This window comes from Bombina bombina, chromosome 3 (assembly GCF_027579735.1).
Source record: "Bombina bombina isolate aBomBom1 chromosome 3, aBomBom1.pri, whole genome shotgun sequence".
Lineage (NCBI taxonomy): Eukaryota > Metazoa > Chordata > Amphibia > Anura > Bombinatoridae > Bombina > Bombina bombina.
In genome coordinates, this window is record NC_069501.1 from 949825360 (window position 1) to 949839507 (window position 14148).

Below are 14148 nucleotides of genomic sequence, written 5' to 3' on the forward strand. Positions count from 1 at the left end.
TTTGAGTGCTAAGAACTTTCCCACCTGGGTGCTAATATTTTCTAAGGTGTTTTTATTTTTTTAATTTTTGAAAAAACAATTTGTAACTTTTTTTTTTTACAGACCCCCCAATACTTACACTGTTGGAATGGTTAGGCGATTACCTTTCCAACAGTGGGTCTTGGGGGTCTCTAGCTGCTTAGATGCCTGAGATACAGGCTTCTAAGCAGCATGCCCCCTCCTCCTATACTTAACATTGTTAAGTACAAATAAAGTTGCACGGTGATGTCATCACGTCATTGCGCGTGATGTCACCGCGCATCACGTGAAGCCCCGGCGATGCCTGTCACTCTACAGGCACAATCGCCGGGGATAGAGCGGTTAGTAGCCCCCAGATCTCCCTCATGGTGTGAGAGTGCTAATGATGGCTCTGATCCGTCATTAGCACCAGAGTTAGAAACTCTGTGACGGCTAAGAGCCGTCATTAGCACTCAAAGGGTTAAGCAGCAAATCAGTATGTCTGTCCTGGGACAGGCAATGGAGTGAGCTTCATGCACACTCATGTTATTTCCCTATTCAGTTTAAGGAAGTTTACCATGAAATCTCATGAGAGTTAAGTGAAATCTCATGAGATCACAGTAAAAGAGTTCATGACCTCGGCACTGTTGATGACGATGGGCTGCAGTTCATTTCTTCTTTTTTTTTTTTTAAACCTGCAGCTGGGCAGTAGCTGAAATATAACGTTTTACAGAATACTTACTCTGGTGAGTTGAGGAAGTTGTGAAGGTGATATTTTCCAGTCAGCTTTTTTTACAGCTATGCTGCATCACTTTCAAGTGATTTAGCATATGAGTATTATGTCCCTTTAAAGGACCACTAAATACAGTAGAATTTAATAATTGACCGATACACAATAAAAATATAATGCAATAGCACTACTTGGAATTTCAAATTCCCCCTTCCCTTAGCATCATGTGACGGCAATCAGCCAATCAAAAAATGAATATACATATATACTGTGCACTTTTGAAAATGCTTAGTAGGAGCTGGTGCCTCAGAAAGTGTGCATATAAAAAGGTGTACGTTTTAATAAAGGAAGTACATTGGAAATTTCTCTTAAATGAAACCATGAAACTTTAATGTTGACTTTAGTGTCCCTTTAATATTGATTAACACATATCATGATGGTTTTGGAACATAAGATGTTAATTTTAAACATAACAGTTATTATTAACATGACACTCCTTATAAAGGGATCAAACAAAACCTCAGTATTGTGATTACTGAAGCTGCCAAATGGCCGTTGTGTTTGTCCTTTTTCCTCATTATAACATTTTATTATTTCACATTATGTCCCATAAATTATTCACTCAAAAGAAGCTGGAGAAACTTTAAGATATTTAATATGAAATATTAGCATCCTTATTAATAAATTCACATACAAATCCTCATGCTCTCTATAAAATAAGAAGTTATCTGAGTCATTTCATGTTCAGCAGTTTACATTTCCAATCCATTCTGACTCACCTGCTCTTTGAGAACATTCATTAGTGCATGCGCATGCGTTTGTTCTTCCTTGGCTTTTTCCAATTCACTCTTTTTACTGTTTAACTCATCCTGCATAGCTACTAATTGCTGCAAAAAACAAACAAACAACAAATGAAAAAAAACCATTAGTGTTTGATGAATATACAAACAACGCTTTAATAGTTTTTCAAATTGAAGGGAACTAAATAAATAACAAGCTGTTTCATATGTACCATCCTATCTGCTGTGCTGCAATGTTTTCTGAACGCTCACAGCAGAATATGTAAATCTTTTTTTTTTTTCATATCTCAAGCATGCAGCAGTCATCCAAATTAAAGATGCACTATTGTCTAGCTAAAATAGAAGTCAATATAGATAATATTCTCTTTTCTATGCCCTTTTGTACAGCACATTGCTTAAAATAAAAGGAACAAGTCATTATATATATATACGGCACAGAGAAAATATGATGACTATTTTTCTTGACACTCTTGATAAAGATGCCAACATTAGTTAGTCAAAAAGACAGTGCTTTAAAGCTAGGATAGGAAATTGTCAAACATCAATACAGACATTTAATCCATCTCATTTGTGAAGTCAAAAATAATTATTCTGAATGTTATCAACTTTGGATTACAAAATGCTACTTGTGAGTGTCTAAATTTGGTCTCTATATAACATATATCACTAAAACAAAAAGCTTTCAGTGGGGAATAGTTCAATTTTTATTTTATTTTTATATAAATTATTAAGGCTTAGTTTTTTTTCTTCTTCTTCTTTATACTGACACTGAACATGCACTAATCACTAAAGGCAGAGCCCGACAAATGACAAATGTTCCCACATCCATCCAAACACTAATTGTCACAAGTTGTCTTGATATTTATATCTCAGAAGAAGTCTAAAGTGCTTAGCAATTTATTTATTTCTATAAATGTGCTGTGCCCATATTTATTCATTTTTCTACCCTCATTAATATGCCAATATGTATCTTCCAACTTGTCAGGAAATATTTTCTCACTTATCACAAATTGTTGACTTCTGACATGCGCTATATTGTGCCATAACTTATTATTAAGCATTTAGATACATCAGTTTATACCGGGTATATGTCAAATTGTCACTGCTGTTTAAATAGCTAGAATGATACAAGTATCCAATTTGCTATCAGTTTTTTTCCTAGAAAATGAGCTGCATTTTGTTACCTGCAAATTAGAAGATTAAATCATAAAGATTTAAAAATCTAGTTACAGCTATAACAAGGACCACAAATTGTTAAATGTGGACTAGAACCTTGAATGAATGAAAATTAGATGCTTTCACCAGCTAATGGCTAGATTACGAGTGGAGCGATATTTATCGCTTCCGCTCATGCATTAACTTTGCTAAAGTAAACTTTTTACGCTCGTATTACAAGTCGAAAGTAAAAGTTAACGTGCAAGCAAAAACCTGACGAGGGAAAAGAGTTGAACTTCGAATACCACGACTGCATTGACGTATTCTCCCCTAGACTCCAATGGAGAGTGCAAATTGAATAAAAAACTAGAACCCATACTTGCCGCTAACCCGATTGTGTTTATTCAACGGCGCTATACCGACATGAAATATTAATATTTTACATTACAATGTTCTTCACATAGAAGAATATGTTCTATTTCTTGTTAAATAAATAAATATTTATATATATGATGATTTTTTGGTAAAATATACATTACTATACCTATGTGAATGTGTATATATATATATACATATAAATATATATATATACATATATGATTATCTATAGTATATATATATATATATATATATATATATATATATATATATATATATATATATATATACAGATATATAGGAATATCTATTTAAAAGTACTGAGAACAAATTCTCCAATATGAAGAACAAATGTTCTTTCATGTTTTCAGGTATTTGACTGCAAAGAGCCCCAATGCACACACACACACACACACACACACACACATATATATATATATATATATATATATATATATATATATATATATATATATGTGTGTGTGTGTGTACATATGTATTTATCTGTTTATATGTGTATATATTTATTTAAATACATATATACTCATATAAATACAGAAATACATCTGTATACACATACACACACATATATATATATATATATATATATATATATAGGGCTGGGCGATATGGGAAAAAATGAATATTGCGATTTTGGGCATGATTTTTTTTTTTTAAATAACTGTTAAACATACATTTCTCAATAAAAAATGCATCAAAGGGACACTGAACCCAAAGTTTTTCTTTTGTGATTCAGATAGAGCATGTGATTTTAAGCAACTCTCTAATTTACACCAATTATCAAATTTTCTTCGTTCTCTTGCTTTCTTTATTTGAAAAAATAAGGCATCTTTATCCACCAATCAGCAAGAACAACCCAGTTTGTTCACCAAAAATGGGCCGGCATCTAAACTTACATTCTTGCATTTCAAATAAAGATACCAAGAGAATGAAGACAATTTGATAATAGGAGTCAATTAGAAAGTTGCTTAAAATTGCATGCTCTATCTGAATCACAAAAGAAAAAAATTGGGTTCAGTATGCCTTTAAACTGTACAGAATCTTAAAGTAAATATTTCTCATTGTTCAATACAGGCTCAGATCATTAAAATACAAACAAAACTAGTTTAAATGAAATTAGCTGTAGGTACTTCTTGGTACTTAAAAAAAGCTATAATGTACTTCTTTTATTTATTGTATTGTATCTCTCCTAGGAGAGATTTGAACAAATATATATTGAACTGCTTCGTATAAACTGCATGTTTTGCCGTTTCCTGCACTTCTGATTATTCACCTTGGAATTTTGTACTGTTTATATAACACTACTATGCCTAACTGATACCTCATATTGGATTGAGGTGGAAAAATGTGAGCATATTTTACATATGAAATAAATAAATGTTTTAAACTTGTACAACAGTGTTGCACTATCCTTTCCATATTTCTGTTCCCTTATCTATATATCCCACATCACGGTTTACTGGGAGCTGAGTGAATAACCAAGCACACTAAAAGGAAGGAGAAAGAAACCTCTACCATACTAAGGAAGCAGGAAAGCAGTGCTTTCATACCACACTAAAGAGGCAGAGAAGCAACGGTTCCAGATTGCTGAGGGACAACTATACTAAAGACGTTTTCCACTTACCTCATAGGATTGAGGTAATATCTAGTAAGTGGGCATTCATTTACTACATAAGGATTAGACAAGAAAACTATCATTTGTTTATCCTACATAATCTACTTGAACATTGGGACTTATTACACCTGTGAATTTTGTGAACTTTGTGAACTCTATGATGTCATATTAAGTGAATTACTAGTACCTTAACTGTGAAGCAAGGACAAAAAAATATCTTTAAGTCCACTATTTGACCTGATTGGTACACCCTCATTCAGACGCTGCTGGTACAAATACTTGTACTAGATATATTATACTATATTATATTGCATAGAATTTTTATATAAAAAAAATAAAAAAAAATTCTTCAAGCCTTTCAGCACACCTACTACTCTAGTACCATTATTAATATATTGGTTATTAATCTTTTGAACAGTGCGCCTGAATACCACTCTTCCTACAAATAGTTTTCTCCGCTTATTGAAATAGGACTGTGCAGGGTGGGGACCCTGCAAGTGCCCTCATTTCAGGTATAAGGGCAGCCAGTTCATTCATCCACATAACAATTTATATACCTCTCGGGGGGGACACCTAGCGCTGAATTACCCTCTGCTCTCTTTTCACACACACACATATATATATATATATATATATATATATATATATATATATATATATTCTTTTTTTAAACATTTTATCTTGACTTATAATGTCAGTCCAGTAATCCAATACAGGCATATAGCAGTAGGGGTGGGGACTGCTCCTTTCAGAATTGCTGTGCCTTGCTGATATAAAATACATTGTAGATGCAGTAAACATAGCAGCTAGCTAGCAGAGGGGACTGCAGTTTTAGCCTTTTTGGCAGCCGTGGGGTTAACTGCATCTGCTAAGTATTTGAGCCATTTCTCAGAGAGCAGGAGATTGGGAGGGAGGCTCCATAATGATTACATACCCTAAGTTTCAGACTGCAGACGTCCCTAGGGGGAAATACAAGTAAGTGGCTTTCCCTCCTATTCATTCTCCTGCATGGGTTCTGCTTTTAGACATAGATTGATCGGCTGCTACTGAGATCACAAACAGAACACGTTTGTAGAAAGTTAAAGTAAAACAGCCATTTTACAAATGTGTGCTAAAAGCAACCACTAGATGGAGCTGTTTTGCAAGAAATCACATACAAATCAATGCAGTACAGCCACATCTGAGGATTTTTTTTTTATCAAAAAATCACATACTCCTGCAATTTGAAATTGCAGCAATTTAAAATCACGATTAATCGCATTAATCATGCAGCCCTAAGATATATATATATATATACACACACATATACGCATATTTAGACATGTGTATGGCTGCATATATATGGTATTATCTGCATCCTTATTGCTTTTAAAGGGACAGTCTACAATAGAATTGTTATTGTTTTAAAAGATAGCTAATCCTTTTATTACCTATTTCCCATTTTTGCACAACCAACACAGTTATATTAATATACTTTTTACCTCTGTGATTACCTTGTATCTAAGAACCTTCTTCCAGCCCCCTGATCACATGACTGTGACTGATTATTATCTATTGTCTTGCATTTAGCATTGTAATGTGCTAAATCTTAAATAACTCCCTGTGCCTGAACACAATGTTATCTATATGGCCCACATGTACTTCCAATCTCTTTGTGTTGAAAAGGAATTTAAAAAGCCTGTGATAAGAGGCAGCCCTCAAAGGCTTAGAAATTAGCATATGAGCCTCCCTATGTTTAGTTTAAACTAAGAATACCAAAAGAAAAAAGCAAATTTGATGATAAAAGTAAATTGGAAAGTTGATTAAAATTACAAGTCCTATCTGAATAATGAAAGTTTAATTTTGACTAGACTGTCCCTTTAAGAGAATGAAAAAGAGGATTTCCATCTCTTTATAATACACATTATTTTTAATTCTGCAAACATGTACTTTGTCATGAAATAAAAAACAAACAAACAAAGACCCATCTAATCTGTACACATTAATGCCTAGAAAGTTTAATGTGTGATTACTAAAATCACTGTAGTTCTTAAAATTCCTTTGTATCAACAGAGCTTCAACCTTTTCTGGTGTAGGGACAGTAAGCTACGTAGAAGCATCACAACTTTATAAAATGTAATGCGCTTAGGGAATCATAATGTCAGTTTATTTTTCTATACACTGACTCAGTTGTGCATATTTAAACAATAATGCAAATGTACCTCCTGCAGAATCTTTAAGTTTATCTCTATTTTCCTATAGTCACACATTTAACAATAGTTATTGAATAATCCCACTCAAGCATCCTATAGCCATTCTCAAAGCCACCCACCGTTTCTGCATTTAGGGGGATTGGGAATTAGGGAGATCTCTGGGCAGATATTGTCCGATCAGACATTATTAAATCAAACATGCAAAAGAAATGTCTATGGATTTCTTAGGGCACACATTGTGGAGGCCTAAGTTCTTTGGCGTATGCTTTTTAAAAAAGGATACAAAGGGAATGATTTCAATTTTCAGAATAGAATTCATTTGAAAAATCTCTTCAAATTGCAGGATCTATCTGAACCATGAATGTTTCATTTGCTATAGCACTTCCATATTTTACATTTTTTCTGCATTAAAAACATCTCCCATATTAGTAGTATAACATCTGAGTGTCAACTATAGAAATAAGTAAGTAAAAATAAAATGGCTCAATATAAAGTATGTTTATTTTCATTCTTAGTTTTAATTTAAATAGCATTCATATCATACTTCAGTTTTATAGTTGTTCTTTCTAAGTAATTAGTATTTTATCATACAGCACAGAGGAAACGTTACTAAAAAATTGTAGCCAAAACATATCCAGAGGGGGAAGCATTAAAAACAAGTAAAAACAGAAGATTTGAAATTTTATAAAAATATGAGTTTAATAAAACATTTGCATGATAAATGTACATAATGGGTGTTCTGCATATAATAAGAATACAGCTGACTTTACCTAGCATTGATTCAATTGGAGCACATACAAATCCGTGACAGTGAAAAATTAATTTGGAATACATATTCTGCATAACTAGCTTTGGCGAGAAAAATTAGTTGCAAAAAATACATTATGCTTCAAAAGATTCTTTAAAAATGAATTATAGCTAAGTTACGGCACAAACAGATTTTGTGACTTTGGTGATTAATGAGTATGCACCGTTGCGTGGAATAACATGAACAAACAGAAATACGGTCACCATTGCAATGTTTTTACAGGACTGTCACATTGTTTTGATAATTACTATATGGAAGAGTTTGCACATGCCTGCCTCGGGTTATTCACAGATTTATATTACTAATGTAGATACACAGATTCTAGATGCTGAGGCTTTTATGAACAGTGCGTTAATTTAAATATGTATTATGTTAATAGTATTTACTTACAGATTTAAAGTTTGCATTTCTAAAAACAAATATGAATATCAGTTTCTGGAAATATAAAGCATAAAACATGATTATCATCTTAATCAGGGTTTTCCAAATTCCTTTCCATTGCATAAGTAAGTAGCCATATTTTCAGAATTATCTTGCATGAGGAAAAATTATATAAACACAATTATTCATTTTTTTATCGTTTTATATTAATAAAGTAACACAAAAGAGAGGGATAGGAAAATATAAAATGGGTGGACTGCACACAATATTATATTACAAGTCTTCTGTAATGCTAAAACTTAGCTAAGTAGCTTTAATGCTGAGAGAAATAACTTCCTAGTATACTTATCAGTGCAATAAAGAGTTTCCAAACACCTGAGCTTTACTCCCTAAACATTCCTGAAAGGAAAGCGGTAAACTCAAATTCAGGTAGTGTTATTCTGCTAGAAGAGTTTCTGAATTGTCTGCTTTCTCTTGTATGTCTCCTTATCTGATTTTCCATCAAGATAAAGCAGTTTTGCGGACTTCGTTTAAATTTTTGCCTAAAGTGGTGAATTCTAACAACAATAATAGGGAAATTGTTGTTCCTTCCTTGTGTCCTAATCCTAAGAATACTCATGAAAGGTCTTTACATTATTTGGATGTGGTAAGATCTTTGAAATATTATGTTGAGGCTACTAAAGAGTTCAAAAAAACTTCTAATCCATTTGTTATTTTTTCTGGTTCCAGGAAAGGTCAGGAAGCCTCTACAATTTCTCTGGCATCTTGGTTGAAACTTTTGATTCACAAACCTTATTTGGAGGCGGAGCAGTCTCTGCCTCAGCGAATTGTAGCTCATGCTACTAGATCAGTTGCCACTTCTTGGACTTTCAAGAATGAAGCTTCAGTTGATCAAATTTGCAAAGCAGCAACTTGGTCTTCTTTGCATACATTTACTAAATTTTACCATTTTGATGTGTTTCCTTCTTCGGAAGCAGCCTTTGGTAGAAAGGTTCTTCAGGCAGTTGTCTGTGCTTTTTGATTTGAGTTTTATTAAATTTTTAAGAAAACGATTATTTTTGGGGTTTAATTTCTCAGTGGATATAGCTGTTTTTATTTTATCCCTAACTCTCTAGTGACTCGTGGACTTCCACATCTTGGGTATTATATCCCATACCTCACTAGCTCATGGACTCTTGCCACTTACATGAAAGAAAACATAATTTATGTAAGAACTTACCTGATAAATTAATTTCTTTCATAGTGGCAAGAGTCATGAGACCCACCCTATTTTTTTGTGGTTATGATTGTTTTGTATAAAGCACATTACTTTTTCAGTTCCTCTTTTTTACACCTCACTACTTGGCTATACATTAAACTGAGGTATGAGTGAAGTGGGAGGTGTATTTATAGGTATTTTTAGGTTTGGGAAACTTTGCCCCCTCCTGGTAGGATTGTATATCCCATACGTCACTAGCTCATGGACTCACTTGCCACTATGAAAGAAATGAATTTATCAGGCAAGTTCTTACATACATTATGTTTTTTTGTTTTTTTTAATTCCTGCTATATATGATCAATAAAGTTTAATTGTTGGTAATAAATTATAGATTTAAAAAGAAAAAATAATTTTAAAAAGGACATTTTACAGTAATCAATTTCTATGGTGTATAGGAAAGAACTACATTTACATATGTCAAAAATATTTTTCCTGAACATTAAACCTTAAAAGTACATGAAACCCAACATTTTTTTTTTCATGATTCAGATAGAGAATACAATTTTAACAACATTTCAATTTAATTATATTATGTAATTTGTGTCATTCTTTAGATATCTTGTGTTGACGAAATAGCAATACACATGGGTGAGCCAATCACACGAAACAGCTACGTGCAGTCACCAATCAGAAGCTAACTGAGCCTATAGATATGTCTTTCAACAAAGGACTTAAAACGAATGAAGCAATTAGATAATAGAATTAAATTGGAAAGTTGTTTAAAATTGTGTGATCTTTCTAAATCATGATAGAAACAATTTGGGTTTCATTTCCCTTTAAGTAAAATTTTAAAATAAAACTGCAGTGTTGGTTGTGTACTTCCTACTAATCCTCACTAGCTGTCTAGGATATTTATCTCCACTTTACTGGTGGAAAGGGACATTAAAACATTAATACACCAAAGATATATATAATATATTTTTAAATGTCCTTTTTTAGATGAAATTTAAAAAAAAGGCTACCTTTAATATCTCTTTAACAACCCTTTAAATTTAAAACATGGGCACACAAAATACATTATTTTTAGCAGACAGTTCCCAATTTGGAAATGCACCCTCAAAAAGTTTTGCGACTCCTTGTCTAGATCAATATATTTCCCCTCATCTTCAAAGTTAGAGGGTCATCTCCATTCAGAAAGAAATATGTACCTCCAACCTCCTCTGCAACAAAATCAGCCATAATTCCTGAATGTAAATGCACAAGCTGTAAATACTTACAGTACATTGGTATTTGCCCAGGATACAGCTGTTAATGTTATTTATAGCTGGCTGTAACAAAGTAATAAATAACTAATACAGGTGCTATTTAAATTGTGTACACGCATGATTTCAGAAAATAACTAGGTATGATTTCTGGAAGCTATTTTTAGTGTGCAATTGATCTGCAACCATTTTTTTTTTGTAATCTACATTTTCTCAGCTACAGTGAAGACTGTCAACCATACTATAAAACAGAATAGTAATATTTTTATTCAAATATGTCTGACTGTCATATAAACAGAAAACTGTTCTATACTATTGCTACTTCAACTGAAGCTTGAATCTTCATGCGGAATGCAAATGCTCTTGGTCATATGACAACATGAAAACAATTTGAGAAAGCTGCATTATAGTTTGATAGACAGCTTGCATTTGTGAGATAGTAAAGGCTGTTTAAATGGTGCTAGCTAGCAGTGACACATTAAATGTGTTTGAACCCTATTCTTTCAAATAGTATGGAAGGTTTAAAGGCTGAAAGAATACTTTTAAATATGATGATTCATCCTTCTCTATTTATATGGCTATATCTTTGTTCTGCAGATTTCTTTTTTACCTCTTGTGTATTATTTCAGTAAAAACATAGTGTACTTGTGATTTGATATTTGCAATGCTTCCATGCACTATTTTGAAGTATAACTTAGCCATACAATCTCCTTCTTTTTTTCTAGTTTTGAGCAGATTTCTGACCCGCAAATTCCTTTTGTTTCTTTATGTTTGTACTAATGTGTAGATATTTACATAAATGCATAATTATAGACTATACAAAGATGTCACTGCCCTTTGCGCTACCTTGTTTTTTTCCAGTTATTTCAGTGTGTATATTTGTAGAGCCCTAAGTCAATACTTACAAAAGATAAAATGAAACATTCATCATTAACTTAAATATATTAGTAATGTGACCTAGTCACAGGGAGGGGGCGCTATTAATAAAAGAGCAAATTCGACCACATATAAAAAAATAACAATTAGAATCCCAATATAACTTAAATATATTGCATCGTTACAAAAGGTTGTTTGTATCAATTTTCACTGATTATAGTTTATACTGTGTGAACAATACTTTAGGACTATATTTAGGTTCTGATCACTATCTATCTAATGATTATTGCAATGTTAATGGCTGCAGATGAACCCTTTTCATTATTGTTTGGTGGAAAATGTATCAATCCTGTTTTCCCAATCACAATCCAAAATCATAATACTTAAAGGGACATGAAACCAAAAATGTTCTTTCATGATTTAGGTAGAACATGCAATTTTTAACAAATTTAAAATTTACTTCTATTATCTAATTTTGTTTCATTCTCTTGGTATCATTTGTTGAAGGAGCAGCAATGCACTACTGGTTTCTAACTGAACACATGGGTGAGCTAGTGACAATCTGTATATATATATATGTAGCCACCAATTAGCAGCTAGGACCTAGGTTCTTTGCTGCTCCTGAGCTTATGTAGATAAACCTTTCAGCAAAGAATAACAAGAGAAGGAAGCAAATTAAATAATAGAAGTAAACAGGAAAGTTATTTAAAATTGTATTCTCTATCTGAATCATGAAAGACAAATTTTGGGTTTCATGTCCCTTTAATGGGACGTAAAAACAAAATGTTTTTCTTTAATGATTCAGATAGAGCATACAATTTACTTTATCAAATTTGCATAATTATTTTGGTATCTTTTGTTGAAGGAGCATCAATGCACTACTGGGAGCTAGTTGAACACATCATGTGAGCCAATGGCAAGAGGCATATGTGTGCAGCTACAAATTAGCAGCTAGCTTCTTGCAGTGCATTGCTGTTCTTGAGCCTAAATATGCTGTTCAACAAAGGATACCAAGTGAAGAAAGCAAATTAGATAATAAAAGTAAAATGGAAAGTTGTTTAAAATTTTATCAGAATCATGAAAGAAACATTTAGGCCTAGATTTAGAGTTGGGCGGTAGCCGTGAAAACCAGCGTTAGAGGCTCCTAACGCTGGTTTTGGGCTACCGCCGGTATTTGGAGTCAGTCAGGAAAGGGTCTAACGCTCACTTTCCAGCCGCAACTTTTCCATACCGCAGATCCCCTTACGTCAATTGCGTATCCTATCTTTTCAATGGGATCTTTCTAACGCCGGTATTTAGAGTTGTGACTGAAGTGAGCATTAGAAATCTAACGACAAAACTCCAGCCGCAGAAAAAAGTCAGTAGTTAAGAGCTTTCTGGGCTAACGCCGGTTCATAAAGCTCTTAACTACTGTGCTCTAAAGTACACTAACACCCATAAACTACCTATGTACCCCTAAACCGAGGCCCCCCCCACATCGCCGCCACTCAATAAAAAATTTTAACCCCCTAATCTGCCGACCGCCACCTACGTTATACTTATGTACCCCTAATCTGCTGCCCCTAACCCTGCCGACCCCTATATTATATTTATTAACCCCTAACCTGCTCCCCACAACGTCGCCGCCAGCTACCTACAATAATTAACCCCTAATCTGCCGACCGCAAAGTGCTGCTACCTACATTATCCTTATGTACCCCTAATCTGCTGCCCCAAACACCGCCGACCCCTATATTATATTTATTAACCCCTAATCTGCCCCCCTCAAAGTCGCCTCCACCTGCCTACACTTATTAACCCCTAATCTGCCGAGCAGACGGCACCGCTACTATAATAAAGTTCTTAACCCCTAATCCGCCTCACTCCCGCCTCAATAACCCTATAATAAATAGTATTAACCCCTAATCTGCCCTCCCTAACATCGCCGACACCTAACTTCAATTATTAACCCCTAATCTGCCGACCGAATCTCGCCGCTACTGTAATAAATGGATTAACCCCTAAAGCTAAGTCTAACCCTAACCCTAACACCCCCCTAAATTAAATATAATTTAAATCTAACGAAATAAATTAACTCTTATTAAATAAATTATTCCTATTTAAAGCTAAATACTTACCTGTAAAATAAACCCTAATATAGCTACAATATAAATTATAATTATATTATAGCTATTTTAGGATTTATATTTATTTTACAGGTAACTTTGTATTTATTTTAACCAGGTACAATAGCTATTAAATAGTTAAGAACTATTTAATAGCTAAAATAGTTAAAATAATTACAAAATTACCTGTAAAATAAATCCTAACCTAAGTTACAATTAAACCTAACACTACACTATCAATAAATTAATTAAATAAAATACCTACAATTACCTACAATTAAACCTAACACTACACTATCAATACATTAATTAAATACAATATCTACAAATAAATACAATTAAATAAACTAACTAAAGTACAAAAAATAAAAAAGAACTAAGTTACAAAAAATAAAAAAATATTTACAAACATTAGAAAAATATTACAACAATTTTAAACTAATTACACCTACTCTAAGCCCCCTAATGAAATTACAAAGCCCCCCAAAATAAAAAAATGCCCTACCCTATTCTAAATTACAAAAGTTCAAAGCTCTTTTACCTTACCAGCCCTGAACAGGGCCCTTTGCGGGGCATGCCCCAAGAAATTCAGCTCTTTTGCCTGTAAAAAAACACATACAATACCCCCCC

At 33.2% G+C, this 14148-nt stretch overlaps 1 protein-coding gene across 4 annotated transcripts in view; it reads right to left on the bottom strand.

Moving 5' to 3' along the window:
* The window catches only part of ENOX1 (ecto-NOX disulfide-thiol exchanger 1), a 1465540-nt gene that overhangs the window by 219063 nt on the left and 1232329 nt on the right, over nt 1-14148 (bottom strand). For all 4 annotated transcript variants that reach the window (XM_053707980.1, XM_053707982.1, XM_053707981.1 and 1 more), the window contains one exon: nt 1507-1614. In XM_053707980.1, the coding sequence (XP_053563955.1) occupies nt 1507-1614 (108 nt within the window). The remainder of the gene's footprint in view (nt 1-1506; nt 1615-14148) is intronic.